Consider the following 15,376-nt stretch of genomic DNA (forward strand, 5'->3'; position numbering starts at 1 on the left):
GCCCCATCTGTATGTTATCATGTGTGTGACCCCCAGTAAGTAACATTACTGTTATCTGCTCTACTCCATCTGTATGTATCATGTGTGTGACCCCCAGTAAGTAACATTGCTGTTATCTGCTCTGCTCCATCTGTATGTATCATGTGTGTGACCCCCCAGTAAGTAACATTGCTGTTATCTGCTCTGCCCCATCTGTATGTTATCGTGTGTGAGCTGTAGGTGTGATATGTGTTGCTATAAAGAAATGTGTGAAAGATAAGGATTGTTTTATTTTTAAGTTATTTACAGTATATAGCGCACACGTATATCCACAGCACTTTACAGAATATTTGGCAATTCACAACAGCCCCTGCCCCAGAAGAGAGACACAGACACACACACACACACACACACACACACACTTTTGTCAGAATCCTTTTGACCCACCAGTAAGTTTTTGGATTGTAGGAGGAAACCCATGGAAAGGACATACAAACTCCACACCAATATAGCTTTGGTGGGACTTGAAGCCAAGACCTCAGTACTGTGAGGCAGTAATGCTAACCGATAAGAACAATCTCATACAACTAATACTCTATTTTTACAGACAAAGAAGATGACTCCTGTAACTCATCCGCCCTCTGAGTGTAAGTTCTAGAGCACTGTATTACCTGGGCAGCTCCATCTCTCTTGTGGTGTCTTTCATGGATACACCGCCATAAAAGCATTACCACAGTGGGTGAGGCACTTATGTTGGTTCATTGTGGGTCCGTCACACATATAAGCAATAGTTACAAAATAAAAGTACAACAAAACCTTAACACACTAGCAAGAAAGCGATAAGTTGGGTACATACTTAACAACAGGGACAAACTGGGAATTTAATGTAAGTGCTCCAGGTGGAAAAGTGGCATGGCCCTGTGGAAAGGGGCATGGCTGTGAGTGTAATGCCATGCCTGACAGCCCCCCATTTTCATCACCCTGGGGCCATGCACCGTGCTCCAGTAGCTGCTGGACATGCCTCTAGTCCCTCTCTCCAGTGAATAGACGCTGCGCACATGTGCACGCCCTATATTTACCGCTTGCTCTGCTAAGCAGAGCAGAGGGTGAGAAGAGGCCTCACAACCTCCCTCCCCACCGTGGGGGGATCTCTGTCTCATAAGACAAAGGTGACCTCATTTTGCAATGTTTAAAGAGATCCTCCGTGGGCCGCTCTGTTTGCAATGATAGGCTCAGTCAGGCTGCCTGTCATACAAGAGTTGCACTATTTGCAGAGCCGGTACTAGATCAAGTTGAGGGTGAAAAGTCCCATTGGCGCCAGCCTTAAAAAAAAAAAAGCACTAAATAAAATACACCTTACCTCTATGGTGGTTTCTCTGAGGGAACCTCTGAAGAAATAGTTCCTCCCTGGGCAGACAGTGTCTTCATTCGCTATTCATGTAGGAGATCACATGGGCCGGAAGCTGCCTATTTTGTGTAGGAATAAAGCCAATATCATCATTGTGCAACAGAGGTTCAAACAGATAATACATAATAACAGGAGTTTTGGGGCAAAATGTGAGTTTTCCCGATCAAACTACTTTATGTGAATAAAATATATTTGCTAATTTTAGTACCATATGTATCAGTATCAGTAATATGATTTCTTTAGAATTGGTGCCTTACTGAAGATTACTGTCCCCCCAGCCTTTTATTCTAATCCTACCAGTGGTCCTACCTATGTGTCTCCAGCACCATCCCACTGTCTCTCTCCAGTGTATCTCCACAGCGCCAATCCCGTGTGTCTCCCCAGCACCAACCCCCTGTGTCTCTCTAAAGGTGCCTACACATGGTGTAATATAGCTAACGATCCAATGGATTGGAGAGATAAATCCGCTATGGTCCATTTGTATGTATTATATTGTGCATTGCCTGCTCCCGTGGGAGCGTATGTTTCTTCGCCTGATCTTTATTCATATTCAAAAGATCAGGTGATACAGCTGATGTTCCTATGCAGCGCTATGCTGGGGCTATGCTCGGGCGGCATATCGGACGGTCGGGCACCAGATCGCTCAGTGTGTGGGGACCGCCCAATATGTCGGCCGTTGGTCGCATCAATGGGTACAGATCTGAGTAATATAACATGTACAATAAGCAGGTTATACAGATGGTATATGGTGAGGTTCAGTGTACTGTAATCACATCTAGAATCTGAGTAATATAACGTGTACAATAAGCAAATTATGCAGATGGTATATGGTGAGGCCCAGTGTACTGTAATCACATCTATAATCTGAGTAATATAACGTGTACAATAAGCAGGTTATACAGATGGTATATGGTGAGGCCCAGTGTACTGTAATCACATCTATAATCTGAGTAATATAACGTGTACAATAAGCAGGTTATACAGATGGTATATGGTGAGGCCCAGTGTACTGTAATCACATCTATAATCTGAGTAATATAACGTGTACAATAAGCAGGTTATACAGATGGTATATGGTGAGGCCCAGTGTACTGTAATCACATTTATAATCTGAGTAATATAACGGGTACAATAAGCAGGTTATACAGATGACATATGGTGAGGCCCAGTGTACTGTAATCACATCTATAATCTGAGTAATATAACGTGTACAATAAGCAGGTTATACAGATGGTATATGGTGAGGCCCAGTGTACTGTAATCACAGCTATAATCTGAGTAATATAACGTGTGCAATAAGCAGGTTATACAGATGGTATATGGTGAGGCCCAGTGTACTGTAATCACATCTATAATCTGAGTAATATAACGTGTACAATAAGCAGGTTATACAGATGGTATATGGTGAGGCCCAGTGTACTGTAATCACATCTATAATCTGAGTAATATAACGTGTACAATAAGCAGGTTATACAGATGGTATATGGTGAGGCCCAGTGTACTGTAATCACATTTATAATCTGAGTAATATAACGGGTACAATAAGCAGGTTATACAGATGGTATATGGTGAGGCCCAGTGTACTGTAATCACATTTATAATCTGAGTAATATAACGTGTACAATAAGCAGGTTATACAGATGGTATATGGTGAGGCCCAGTGTACTGTAATCACATTTATAATCTGAGTAATATAACGGGTACAATAAGCAGGTTATACAGATGGTATATGGTGAGGCCCAGTGTACTGTAATCACATCTATAATATGAGTAATATAACGTGTACAATAAGCAGGTTATACAGATGGTATATGGTGAGGCCCAGTGTACTGTAATCACATCTATAATCTGAGTAATATAACGTGTACAATAAGCAGGTTATGCAGATGGTATACGGTGAGGCCCAGTGTACTGTAATCACATCTATAATCTGAGTAATATAACGTGTACAATAAGCAGGTTATACAGATGGTATATGGTAAGGTCCAGTGTACTGTAATCACCTCTATAATATGAGTAATATAACGTGTACAATAAGCAGGTTATACAGATGGTATATGGTGAGGCCCAGTGTACTGTAATCACATCTATAATCTGAGTAATATAACGTGTACAATAAGCAGGTTATACAGATGGTATATGGTGAGGCCCAGTGTACTGTAATCACAGCTATAATCTGAGTAATATAACGTGTGCAATAAGCAGGTTATACAGATGGTATATGGTGAGGCCCAGTGTACTGTAATCACATCTATAATCTGAGTAATATAACGTGTACAATAAGCAGGTTATACAGATGGTATATGGTGAGGCCCAGTGTACTGTAATCACATCTATAATCTGAGTAATATAACGTGTACAATAAGCAGGTTATACAGATGGTATATGGTGAGGCCCAGTGTACTGTAATCACATTTATAATCTGAGTAATATAACGGGTACAATAAGCAGGTTATACAGATGGTATATGGTGAGGCCCAGTGTACTGTAATCACATTTATAATCTGAGTAATATAACGTGTACAATAAGCAGGTTATACAGATGGTATATGGTGAGGCCCAGTGTACTGTAATCACATTTATAATCTGAGTAATATAACGGGTACAATAAGCAGGTTATACAGATGGTATATGGTGAGGCCCAGTGTACTGTAATCACATCTATAATATGAGTAATATAACGTGTACAATAAGCAGGTTATACAGATGGTATATGGTGAGGCCCAGTGTACTGTAATCACATCTATAATCTGAGTAATATAACGTGTACAATAAGCAGGTTATGCAGATGGTATACGGTGAGGCCCAGTGTACTGTAATCACATCTATAATCTGAGTAATATAACGTGTACAATAAGCAGGTTATACAGATGGTATATGGTAAGGTCCAGTGTACTGTAATCACCTCTATAATATGAGTAATATAACGTGTACAATAAGCAGGTTATACAGATGGTATATGGTGAGGCCCAGTGTACTGTAATCACATCTATAATCTGAGTAATATAACGTTTACAATAAGCAGGTTATACAGATGGCATATGGTGAGGCCGAGTGTACTGTAATCACATCTATAATCTGTGTCAGTGCTCGAAGTGTGCCGGTATGCAGCGGTATGGCATACCGGCACTTCAAGCAATAAAAATATATATTTTTCTCTTGTTGCTATGGCAAAGGGTTGAGTGGGACAGCTACATGTCTCCGCCCGCAAGGACAGCCCCTTAAAGAGCCAGGTGCAGTGTGTGTTTATGCGGCTGGCTCAGTGAAAATGTAATTGTCCCACTACCCGCCCATCAGCCCTCGCGTGCCGTGAGCCGTCCCCTGCTGGAAGGTAAAGATATCTGCAGTCCAGCATTTTAGCTTGTGCGTTGTCCCTTTGAACCTCCTCCCGCCTACCAGCATTACTTTGCCGGGTAACCGCTCGCCGCCTGCGGGTGTCGGGAGCCATCCCCCGCTGAAAGGTCTCTACAGCATTGATGCTGCAGAGAGACCAGCATTGAGGCTTGTGTGACTCAAAGACTGTTAGATAAAAAAGGTAACACTTAAGTTCATTCAGCCGTGCTTTTTGTTTCTCCTCCTCCCCTTTGCCGTAACACAGGCTTCTGCTTTGCATTACAGTGTACTCTAGCAGCCCACATGCAGGGGCGTATGTAACCCTTTGCTAAGAGAGCACTCGCCGGGGGGAGGGGGGCACCCGGCGGTGCCACCTGTGACCAGGGGATAGAAATCAGGGGCGCTAAAGGTCTGGTACCGGGCAGCTACTAGTGCTTGCCAGCGGCCCGGGCCAGGGACGTAGTGACTAGTGAGGGTGTAGTGTACTATAGGGTACTGTAGCAGTGCACGGCGCTGCGGACCACACACACTGACCTAACTCCTTGGATAGTTGGCTGAAGGATCCAAAGAGCAGGCAGCCCCAACCCAACTATCCAGGCCCGCCCTCTGGCCAAAGCAGCATCATCAACACAGCAGGCAGCCCCGCCCCATCTATCCAGGCCCGCCCCCTGGCCACAGCAGCATCATCAACACAGCAGGCAGCTGGCCTCTGCTGTGTGGACTGATGTCTCTTCTGGATACATGGCTCCCCTGCACTGCCTCATCTTGATAGTGATCGCTGGCAGTGGGCTGTCACTGACAGGGGAGCCAGCAAGCAGCAGAAAAACGACAAGAGACAGGCGACCCTGGAGCTCCTTTCCAGTATTAGTAAGGTAAAGTACTGTAACTACTGCGGAGAGCATCTAATCTTGGGGAGCATAAAATGTGGGATCAATGTGGAGGGGGGAGCACATAATATAGTGTGAGATGTAACAGGGAAACAAGGGAGTATAATAGGGGAAGGGGAGCAGAGTGTGGGATGTGGATGGGGGAGGGGAGCAGAGTGTGGGATGTGGATGGGGGAGGGGAGCAGAGTGTGGGATGGGGATCGGGGGAGTGGAGCAGAGTGGGATGTGGTTGGTAGACGGGAAGCACAGTGTTGGGTGTGGAGGGAGATGGGAAGCACAGTGTGGAGGGATAAGGGAAGCACAGTGTGGGGTGTGGAGGGAGAAGGGAAGCACAGTGTGGGATGTGGAGGGAGACGGGAAGCACAGTGTGGAGTGTGGAGGGATAAGGGAAGCACAGTGTGGAGGGAGATGGGAAGCACAGTGTTGGGTGTGGAGGGAGATGGGAAGCACAGTGTGGGATGTGGAGGGAGACGGGAAGCACAGTGTGGGGTGTGGAGGGAGAAGGGAAGCACAGTGTGGGGTGTGGAGGGATAAGGGAAGCACAGTGTGGGATGTGGAGGGAGACGGGAAGCACAGTGTGGGATGTGGAGGGAGACGGGAAGCACAGTGTGGGGTGTGGAGGGAGACGGGAAGCACAGTGTGGGGTGTGGAGGGAGATGGGAAGCACAGTGTGGGATGTGGAGGGATAAGGGAAGCACAGTGTGGGATGTGGAGGGAGAAGGGAAGCACAGTGTGGGATGTGGAGGGAGACGGGAAGCACAGTGTGGGATGTGGAAGGAGATGGGAAGCACAGTGTGGGATGTGGAGGGAGACGGGAAGCACAGTGTGGGATGTGGAGGGAGACGGGAAGCACAGTGTGGAGGGATAAGGGAAGCACAGTGTGGGATGTGGAGGGAGACAGGAAGCACAGTGTGGGATGTGGAGGGAGAAGGGAAGCACAGTGTGGGATGTGGAGGGAGACGGGAAGCACAGTGTGGGATGTGGAGGGAGACGGGAAGCACAGTGTGGAGGGAGACGGGAAGCACAGTGTGGGATGTGGAGGGAGACGGGAAGCACAGTGTGGGATGTGGAGGGAGAAGGGAAGCACAGTGTGGGATGTGGAGGGAGATGGGAAGCACAGGGATGTGGAGGGAGATGGGAAGCACAGTGTGGGGTGTGGAGGGAGAAGGGAAGCACAGTGTGGGATGTGGAGGGAGACGGGAAGCACAGTGTGGGGTGTGGAGGGAGAAGGGAAGCACAGTGTGGAGGGATAAGGGAAGCACAGTGTGGGATGTGGAGGGAGAAGGGAAGCACAGTGTGGGATGTGGAGGGAGACGGGAAGCACAGTGTGGGATGTGGAGGGAGATGGGAAGCACAGTGTGGGATGTGGAGGGAGACGGGAAGCACAGTGTGGGATGTGGAGGGAGACGGGAAGCACAGTGTGGGGTGTGGAGGGAGACGGGAAGCACAGTGTGGAGGGAGACGGGAAGCACAGTGTGGGGTGTGGAGGGAGATGGGAAGCACAGTGTGGGGTGTGGAGGGATAAGGGAAGCACAGTGTGGGATGTGGAGGGAGAAGGGAAGCACAGTGTGGAGGGAGACGGGAAGCACAGTGTGGGGTGTGGAGGGAGATGGGAAGCACAGTGTGGGATGTGGAGGGATAAGGGAAGCACAGTGTGGGATGTGGAGGGAGAAGGGAAGCACAGTGTGGAGGGAGAAGGGAAGCACAGTGTGGGATGTGGAGGGAGACGGGAAGCACAGTGTGGGATGTGGAAGGAGATGGGAAGCACAGTGTGGGATGTGGAGGGAGACGGGAAGCACAGTGTGGGATGTGGAGGGAGACGGGAAGCACAGTGTGGAGGGATAAGGGAAGCACAGTGTGGGATGTGGAGGGAGACAGGAAGCACAGTGTGGGATGTGGAGGGAGAAGGGAAGCACAGTGTGGGATGTGGAGGGAGACGGGAAGCACAGTGTGGGATGTGGAGGGAGACGGGAAGCACAGTGTGGAGGGAGACGGGAAGCACAATGTGGGATGTGGAGGGAGACGGGAAGCACAGTGTGGGATGTGGAGGGAGAAGGGAAGCACAGTGTGGGATGTGGAGGGAGATGGGAAGCACAGGGATGTGGAGGGAGATGGGAAGCACAGTGTGGGGTGTGGAGGGAGAAGGGAAGCACAGTGTGGGATGTGGAGGGAGACGGGAAGCACAGTGTGGAGGGAGAAGGGAAGCACAGTGTGGAGGGATAAGGGAAGCACAGTGTGGGATGTGGAGGGAGAAGGGAAGCACAGTGTGGGATGTGGAGGGAGACGGGAAGCACAGTGTGGGATGTGGAGGGAGACGGGAAGCACAGTGTGGGATGTGGAGGGAGACGGGAAGCACAGTGTGGGATGTGGAGGGAGACGGGAAGCACAGTGTGGGGTGTGGAGGGAGACGGGAAGCACAGTGTGGGGTGTGGAGGGAGACGGGAAGCACAGTGTGGGGTGTGGAGGGAGACGGGAAGCACAGTGTGGGGTGTGGAGGGATAAGGGAAGCACAGTGTGGGATGTGGAGGGAGAAGGGAAGCACAGTGTGGGATGTGGAGGGAGACGGGAAGCACAGTGTGGGATGTGGAGGGAGACGGGAAGCACAGTGTGGGATGTGGAGGGAGACGGGAAGCACAGTGTGGAGGGATAAGGGAAGCACAGTGTGGGATGTGGAGGGAGAAGGGAAGCACAGTGTGGGATGTGGAGGGAGACGGGAAGCACAGTGTGGGGTGTGGAGGGAGACAGGAAGCACAGTGGGGTGTGGAGGGAGAAGGGAAGCACAGTGTGGAGGGAGAAGGGAAGCACAGTGTGGGATGTGGAGGGAGATGGGAAGCACAGTGTGGGATGTGGAGGGAGAAGGGAAGCACAGTGTGGAGGGATAAGGGAAGCACAGTGTGGGATGTGGAGGGAGAAGGGAAGCACAGTGTGGGATGTGGAGGGAGACGGGAAGCACAGTGTGGGATGTGGAGGGAGACGGGAAGCACAGTGTGGGGTGTGGAGGGAGACGGGAAGCACAGTGTGGGGTGTGGAGGGAGACGGGAAGCACAGTGTGGGGTGTGGAGGGAGAAGGGAAGCACAGTGTGGGATGTGGAGGGAGACGGGAAGCATAGTGTGGGATGTGGAGGGAGAAGGGAAGCACAGTGTGGAGGGAGAAGGGAAGCACAGTGTGGGATGTGGAGGGAGACGGGAAGCATAGTGTGGGATGTGGAGGGAGAAGGGAAGCACAGTGTGGGATGTGGAGGGAGACGGGAAGCACAGTGTGGGGTGTGGAGGGAGACGGGAAGCACAGTGTGGGGTGTGGAGGGAGACGGGAAGCACAGTGTGGGGTGTGGAGGGAGAAGGGAAGCACAGTGTGGAGGGAGAAGGGAAGCACAGTGTGGGATGTGGAGGGAGACGGGAAGCATAGTGTGGGATGTGGAGGGAGAAGGGAAGCACAGTGTGGAGGGATAAGGGAAGCACAGTGTGGGATGAGGAACCCTAAGTGTGTTTTACTGAAAAGTTGTGCAACTCGAACCACGGTGATCCTGGCAGAAGCTGTTACAGTCTCTGACACCGTCTACCAGGATCACAACTTTTGAGTGACACACACTGACAGCGAGACAGACTGGAGAGCTAAGTGTGCTGTTTGTGACGACTATGGGGTGGCTTGCGTGCACAGCTCATCAGGCAGGGGCACCCTGGGCAGGGCAACTACTGACATGGGTCAGTGTGCCCTCCCCCCTAGGCAGAAACTAGTGAGTGAAGGTGGTTACTTTTTTATATACTTCAAATTGCTTAATTAGTCCTCAGGGGAGGGGTGCTGCCGGGGTGTCAGAGCAAGTCCCGGTGATTTCTCCTGAAATCATCGATTTTAGGAAAAATCACGCTTGCTCAGGAGGTGCGCAAAGAAAAACCTCCCGGCGCGTGTTTTAAAACAAAACACACCTAATAGAGTATTAAAAAAACCTGCACATGCAGGAAATACCTCGTACCGTAGGTGCGGGTTTTTTGCTTTTCTCGTAGCCTATTGAATATGCCCCAATGTTTTTGGTTTAATTTCCTATGTGTGCCAATATTTTTTTTGTTCATGCAAAGCTTATGTGATTTATTTCCTGTGGGAGCCTATGTGTTTGTTTTTTTCCCTATGGGTGCCAATGTGTTTTTTGCAATGTGCTGCAGTGAGTCAGGTAATGAGTATAGCGCATATGTACTATCTATTAGCGGTGTATGGTCTGTCTTTAGCATTCAGTGACAGTCTATAGAGAATTAGAGAGGGAAGGAGAGAGTAAGAGGTACAGGGGATGAGAAAAGAAAGCAGGGAGTGAGAGATGCAGGAAGTTACAAAGAGATGGAGGGAGTGAGAAGTGCAAAGCTTGAGAGATGAAAGGAAAGAATGAGAGATGGATGTATGACATGCCCTTTTTTTAAGTGACCATATCCCTGATGACACATAGCCACGCCCCATGACATGTGGCCACACCCTTTTTTCGCAAGCCTTCGGCATGCACACACATTAAATCTCCATACTCCCACTTCAAAATTCCCACTTCGACCACTGATCTGTGTAATATAATGTGTACAATAAGCAGGTTATACAGATGGTATATGGTGAGGCCCAGTGTACTGTAATCACATCTATAATATGAGTAATATAACGTGTACAACAAGCAGGTTATACAGATGGTATATGGTGAGGCCGAGTATACTGTAATCACATCTATAATCTGAGTAATATAACGTGTACAATAAGCAGGTTATACAGATGGTATATGGTGAGGCCCAGTGTACTGTAATCACATCTATAATCTGAGTAATATAACGTGTACAATAAGCAGGTTATACAGATGGCATATGGTGATGCCAGTGTACTGTAATCACATCTATAATCTGAGTAATATAACGTGTACAATAAGCAGGTTATACAGATGGTATATGGTGAGGCCCAGTGTAATGTAATCACATCTATAATATGAGTAATATAATGTGTACAATAAGCAGGTTATACAGATGGTATATGGTGAGGCCCAGTGTACTGTAATCACATCTATAATCTGAGTAATATAACGTGTACAATAAGCAGGTTATACAGATGGTATATGGTGAGGCCCAGTGTAATGTAATCACATCTATAATATGAGTAATATAATGTGTACAATAAGCAGGTTATACAGATGGTATATGGTGATGCCAGTGTACTGTAATCACAGCTATAATCTGAGTAATATAACGTGTACAATAAGCAGGTTATACAGATGGTATATGGTGAGGCCCAGTGTAATGTAATCACATCTATAATATGAGTAATATAATGTGTACAATAAGCAGGTTATACAGATGGTATATGGTGAGGCGCAGTGTAATGTAATCACATCTATAATATGAGTAATATAACGTGTACAATAAGCAGGTTATACAGATGGTATATGGTGAGGCTCAGTGTACTGTAATCACATCTATAATATGAGTAATATAACGTGTACAATAAGCAGGTTATACAGATGGCATATGGTGAGGCCCAGTGTACTGTAATCACATCTATAATATGAGTAATGTAACGTGTACAATAAGCAGGTTATACAGATGGTATATGGTGAGGCCCAGTGTACTGTAATCACATCTATAATATGAGTAATATAATGTGTACAATAAGCAGGTTATACAGATGGTATATGGTGAGGCCAGTGTACTGTAATCACATCTATAATCTGAGTAATATAATGTGTACAATAAGCAGGTTATACAGATGGTATATGGTGAGGCCCAGTGTAATGTAATCACATCTATAATATGAGTAATATAACGTGTACAATAAGCAGGTTATACAGATGACATATGGTGAGGCCCAGTGTACTGTAATCACATCTATAATCTGAGTAATATAACGTGTACAATAAGCAGGTTATACAGATGGTATATGGTGAGGCCCAGTGTACTGTAATCACATCTATAATATGAGTAATATAACGTGTACAATAAGCAGGTTATACAGATGGTATATGGTGAGGCCCAGTGTACTGTAATCACATCTATAATCTGAGTAATATAACGTGTACAATAAGCAGGTTATACAGATGGTATATGGTGAGGCCCAGTGTACTGTAATCACATCTATAATCTGAGTAATATAACGTGTACAATAAGCAGGTTATACAGATGGTATATTGTGAGGCCCAGTGTACTGTAATCACATCTATAATCTGAGTAATATAACGTGTATAATAAGCAGGTAACATACCAGCACACATTAATATACTTTTCGGTTTTTACAGCATAAGAAATCATTGAGGGGCGTCACAAAGGAAACTATGGAGACGTCCTGTTCTGTCTACTGGATATATTGTTACCCTTCTTTCTGAGTTACTGTGATCCTGGATTACACATTTATTACAGTTTGTTACATGAATCTGATTGTAAATAGAAATGTTACAGTTATCAGAGTGTGTGCTGTCACTGGCAGGGCCCTCCGCTATTTCTGCCTCATGTCCGCACCTCCTTCGTCTACCTCATTTGTACCTGTTCTGTGATGTGTTCCTTTTATTTTTAAATCATACTTGCCTACCCTCTTGGAATGGCTGGGAGTCTCCCGAAAATTGGGTGGCACTCCCAGATAGGTGAGCTAGTCTTGAGGCTGGGTCCACCCGGCTCCAGCCACCCACTCCCCGGTTGAAGTGGAGGGCACAGGCGGCCGATGACGCAATTCTAGTTGAATTGTGTCATTGTGGCTCCGCCCCCCGCTTCACATCGCTGGGATTTTGTGGTTAATATGTTTTTATTTTCAAAGGAAAAATATTTAAACTATATTCTTTTAAGTTTCAGATGTAATCACCATGTGGTGGGGGAGAGTACATTGTACGAGAGTCTCAGTTCTAGTGAGTAGGCCCAATAAGATCAGCATAATGTAGCAAAATATTTATTTTATTGTGATAATTATCTTTGTGCATTGCATATAGCGAATTCCTTTCAGACTTTTATTATCATTTACATTCTCTATTTGTGTGGATTATTTAATTGGGAAATAAATACAAATTATTATTATTATTATTATTATTATTATTATTATTATACAAATTATTTAATTGGGAAAATATAGACAAAGTTATATCAGCTTTGATGGGATTTAGAAATACAGGATGAGTTTCCCAGATCCAATATTCTGGAATACGGAATATTCCAAAATACAGATTTTTTATTGAAGCATGACTGGGATAGTGACACCTTTGCTTTATGATGGTTCAATGTACACAAACTTTGTTTAAGGCACAAATTTATGAAAAATATTGTATAAAATGACCTTCAGGCTGTGTATAAGGTGTGAAACATAAATGCATTCTGTGTTTAGATTTGGGTCCCATCCTGAAGACATCATTACGGGATGCACCTATTCCAAAGTAAGGAAGCGTTTTGGATATGGGAGACTCATCCTGTATAGATATTTTGTCTGACTAGTAAATCTGTTCATTTACAATCACATGAAACAATATAATGTGTACGGTGTATGGTGGTGTCATAATAACACAATAAATATAGTCAAAATGCACAAGATTAAGGGGGTCATTCAGACCCGCTCGCGAGCAAAGGACGCTCGCAAGCGGGTCGATGTTCCCCCACTGCGCATGCGCACGACTGAGGGAGCTCCGTCGTGCGCATGCGCGAGACCCGGCGAGCGACGGGCTCTCCATCGCTCCGGGTCTCGCACCAAAGGGGGCGTGCTGTCGATGTTGATTGACAGCACGCCCCCTTTGGTGGGCGTGCCAGGGGCGTGCCTGCCAGACAGAGGTGTTCCCATGGGAACGCCTACCATCTGAAGCCGGCCCCACTGACATCACTGGTGATTTCAGTGGGAGTGATTTTGGCTCTGATAGAGCCAAAATCACTCCAGGGTTTGCGGCAGCGAGATCCTACCGCAGGGTCTCCGTCGCAAGCCCAATGGTCGCGATGGTCAAGACCATCGCGACCATCATCATGGACGCTCGCATATGCTGTAGGTGGTCACCCACAGCTATGCGAGTGGCCAGGAGGCCGCTCCATTTTCATGGAGGAGGGCCCTGATTCAGAGCGAGCGCTCTGGTCAGAGCGTCCGGCTCTGAATCAGGCCCTCAATCCCAAGTCATGAAGACTGTAATGGCTGTGGCTAGCGTTAGGCACTGCTGGGTCCCTGACAATAAGAATGACATATTTTATAATTTTATTTCTTTTACATGTATTTGAAACAAAACAAATATATATATAACTATTTTGTATGATGCAAAATGCAATAAAGATATCTCCCATGTGACATAACTTGGAGTACAAATTTGTTTTCCTTCCTTTTTACATTCTGTTAAGAAATAGGGTTCTGATACACAGGGTCACCATTAGGGGGCATCAATGTCTATTACATGGACAGATGGAATGAATTTCTATGCTTGCGATCAGTGGTGGGATGCATTGTATGCAAAATGTGATGCTTGGTGCATCCCGCCCTCTGTGTGTAATCATTTTATAGAAATACATCAGACAGGTATGCGTTATTAACAGAGTGATAGGTCTTTGTTATGTCACACAATACAGGTGAGAACTGGGCTTTAAAGCTCAGCACACACCGAATAGGGCACATTGGGAGAGAGCAATCTCCTCATGTGTATTTGGGCTTATATGTGGGAGATAGAATAGGGCACATTGGAAGAGAGCAATCTCCTCATGTGTATTTGGGTTTATATGTGGGAGATAGAATAGGTCTCTAAATGTGATGGCCAAGCAAATACAAGATGGACAGACCACAAAGAAGAGAGTAATTTAGTAACCAGACCAGGTAAAGTCATGACCGGCACAATAGCCTCAGACCCCGGGTTACACACGTGTATTCACATACTCCGGTGTAACCGTGCCAGTACCCCCTACCTGGCAACCCTACCAACTTCTAGGGAAGCCCACAGTCTGTCCTAGCACCCACATGCATTGGAAAGACTTGGCCTTAAAGGAAACAGGGGAACACACATACGGTCTATCCTAGCACCCACTTGGCATAAGGGAAATATGAACAGGGGAACACACAACGATATATCCTAGCACCTGACAGACCTGACCTACACAAATACAAGCACACGAGGATGACCTTCACCAGGGTCACAGCATCTGTTTAGGAAAAGAACAAAGCAGCCCTTCCTCACAGGCGGCACTAGACAGCTTAGTATCTCCCACCTATTCCAGCCTAACTACATCACTCAGTCTCTAAAACTGACCCTCTCTTGTACAACACAACTACCAGCGTTGTGTATGTTTACTATCCGTTACTAAGCAACCTGTCCTAGCATTTAAACACTAAGCAAATCACTAATACAAAACACCAATATAATACAATAATATGCAAGCAGCTTACCATCAGCTACCTTTAATGGGGTCACCTCCTATTAGGACTTAAAGCGTGCCTCTCACATACACACATACGGCCTGCTCGCCACCTGTGGTGGCATTCGACTACTTAATAGGTTGCTCTGGTGACTGGGGAACTGGGCTAAATTTTTGGCGTGGAAAATGGCAGATATATATACAAATACCTGGTGGGCCAGTGAATAATGTGGGAGCTAGTAAACTCCTTAAAGGGAAGTAGTGGGATCACAGGCCTAGTGCCTGAATTACAGTACGAACACACAATGGGCCTACCCACAACTTTAATTGGGACCAACTTTAATCAGCGACACAGGCTTACCCCCCGGAATCATCACACCCACAGCCTAGTGGCAAATTCCATTAATACGCCCACTGGCCTAGTGCCCAAACATCCCTATGGGCCTAATGTAAACTGCAGCAT

The 15,376-nt window shown here is 46.4% G+C and overlaps 1 protein-coding gene across 1 annotated transcript in view; it reads left to right on the forward strand.

Annotated features, from left to right (window-relative positions):
• Positions 1-13,127, forward strand: part of LOC148506515 (class I histocompatibility antigen, F10 alpha chain-like) — a 66,246-nt gene extending 53,119 nt beyond the window's left edge. Inside the window, exons 7-8 of the mRNA XM_088446531.1 lie at positions 587-626; positions 11,856-13,127. Coding sequence (XP_088302657.1) covers positions 587-624 — 38 coding nt within the window. The 3' untranslated portion in view covers positions 625-626; positions 11,856-13,127. The remainder of the gene's footprint in view (positions 1-586; positions 627-11,855) is intronic.
• The last annotated feature ends 2,249 nt before the right edge of the window (positions 13,128-15,376 follow it).

Source organism: Taudactylus pleione, unplaced genomic scaffold (assembly GCF_031769625.1).
Source record: "Taudactylus pleione unplaced genomic scaffold, aTauple2 ptg000400l, whole genome shotgun sequence".
NCBI classification, from domain to species: domain Eukaryota; kingdom Metazoa; phylum Chordata; class Amphibia; order Anura; family Myobatrachidae; genus Taudactylus; species Taudactylus pleione.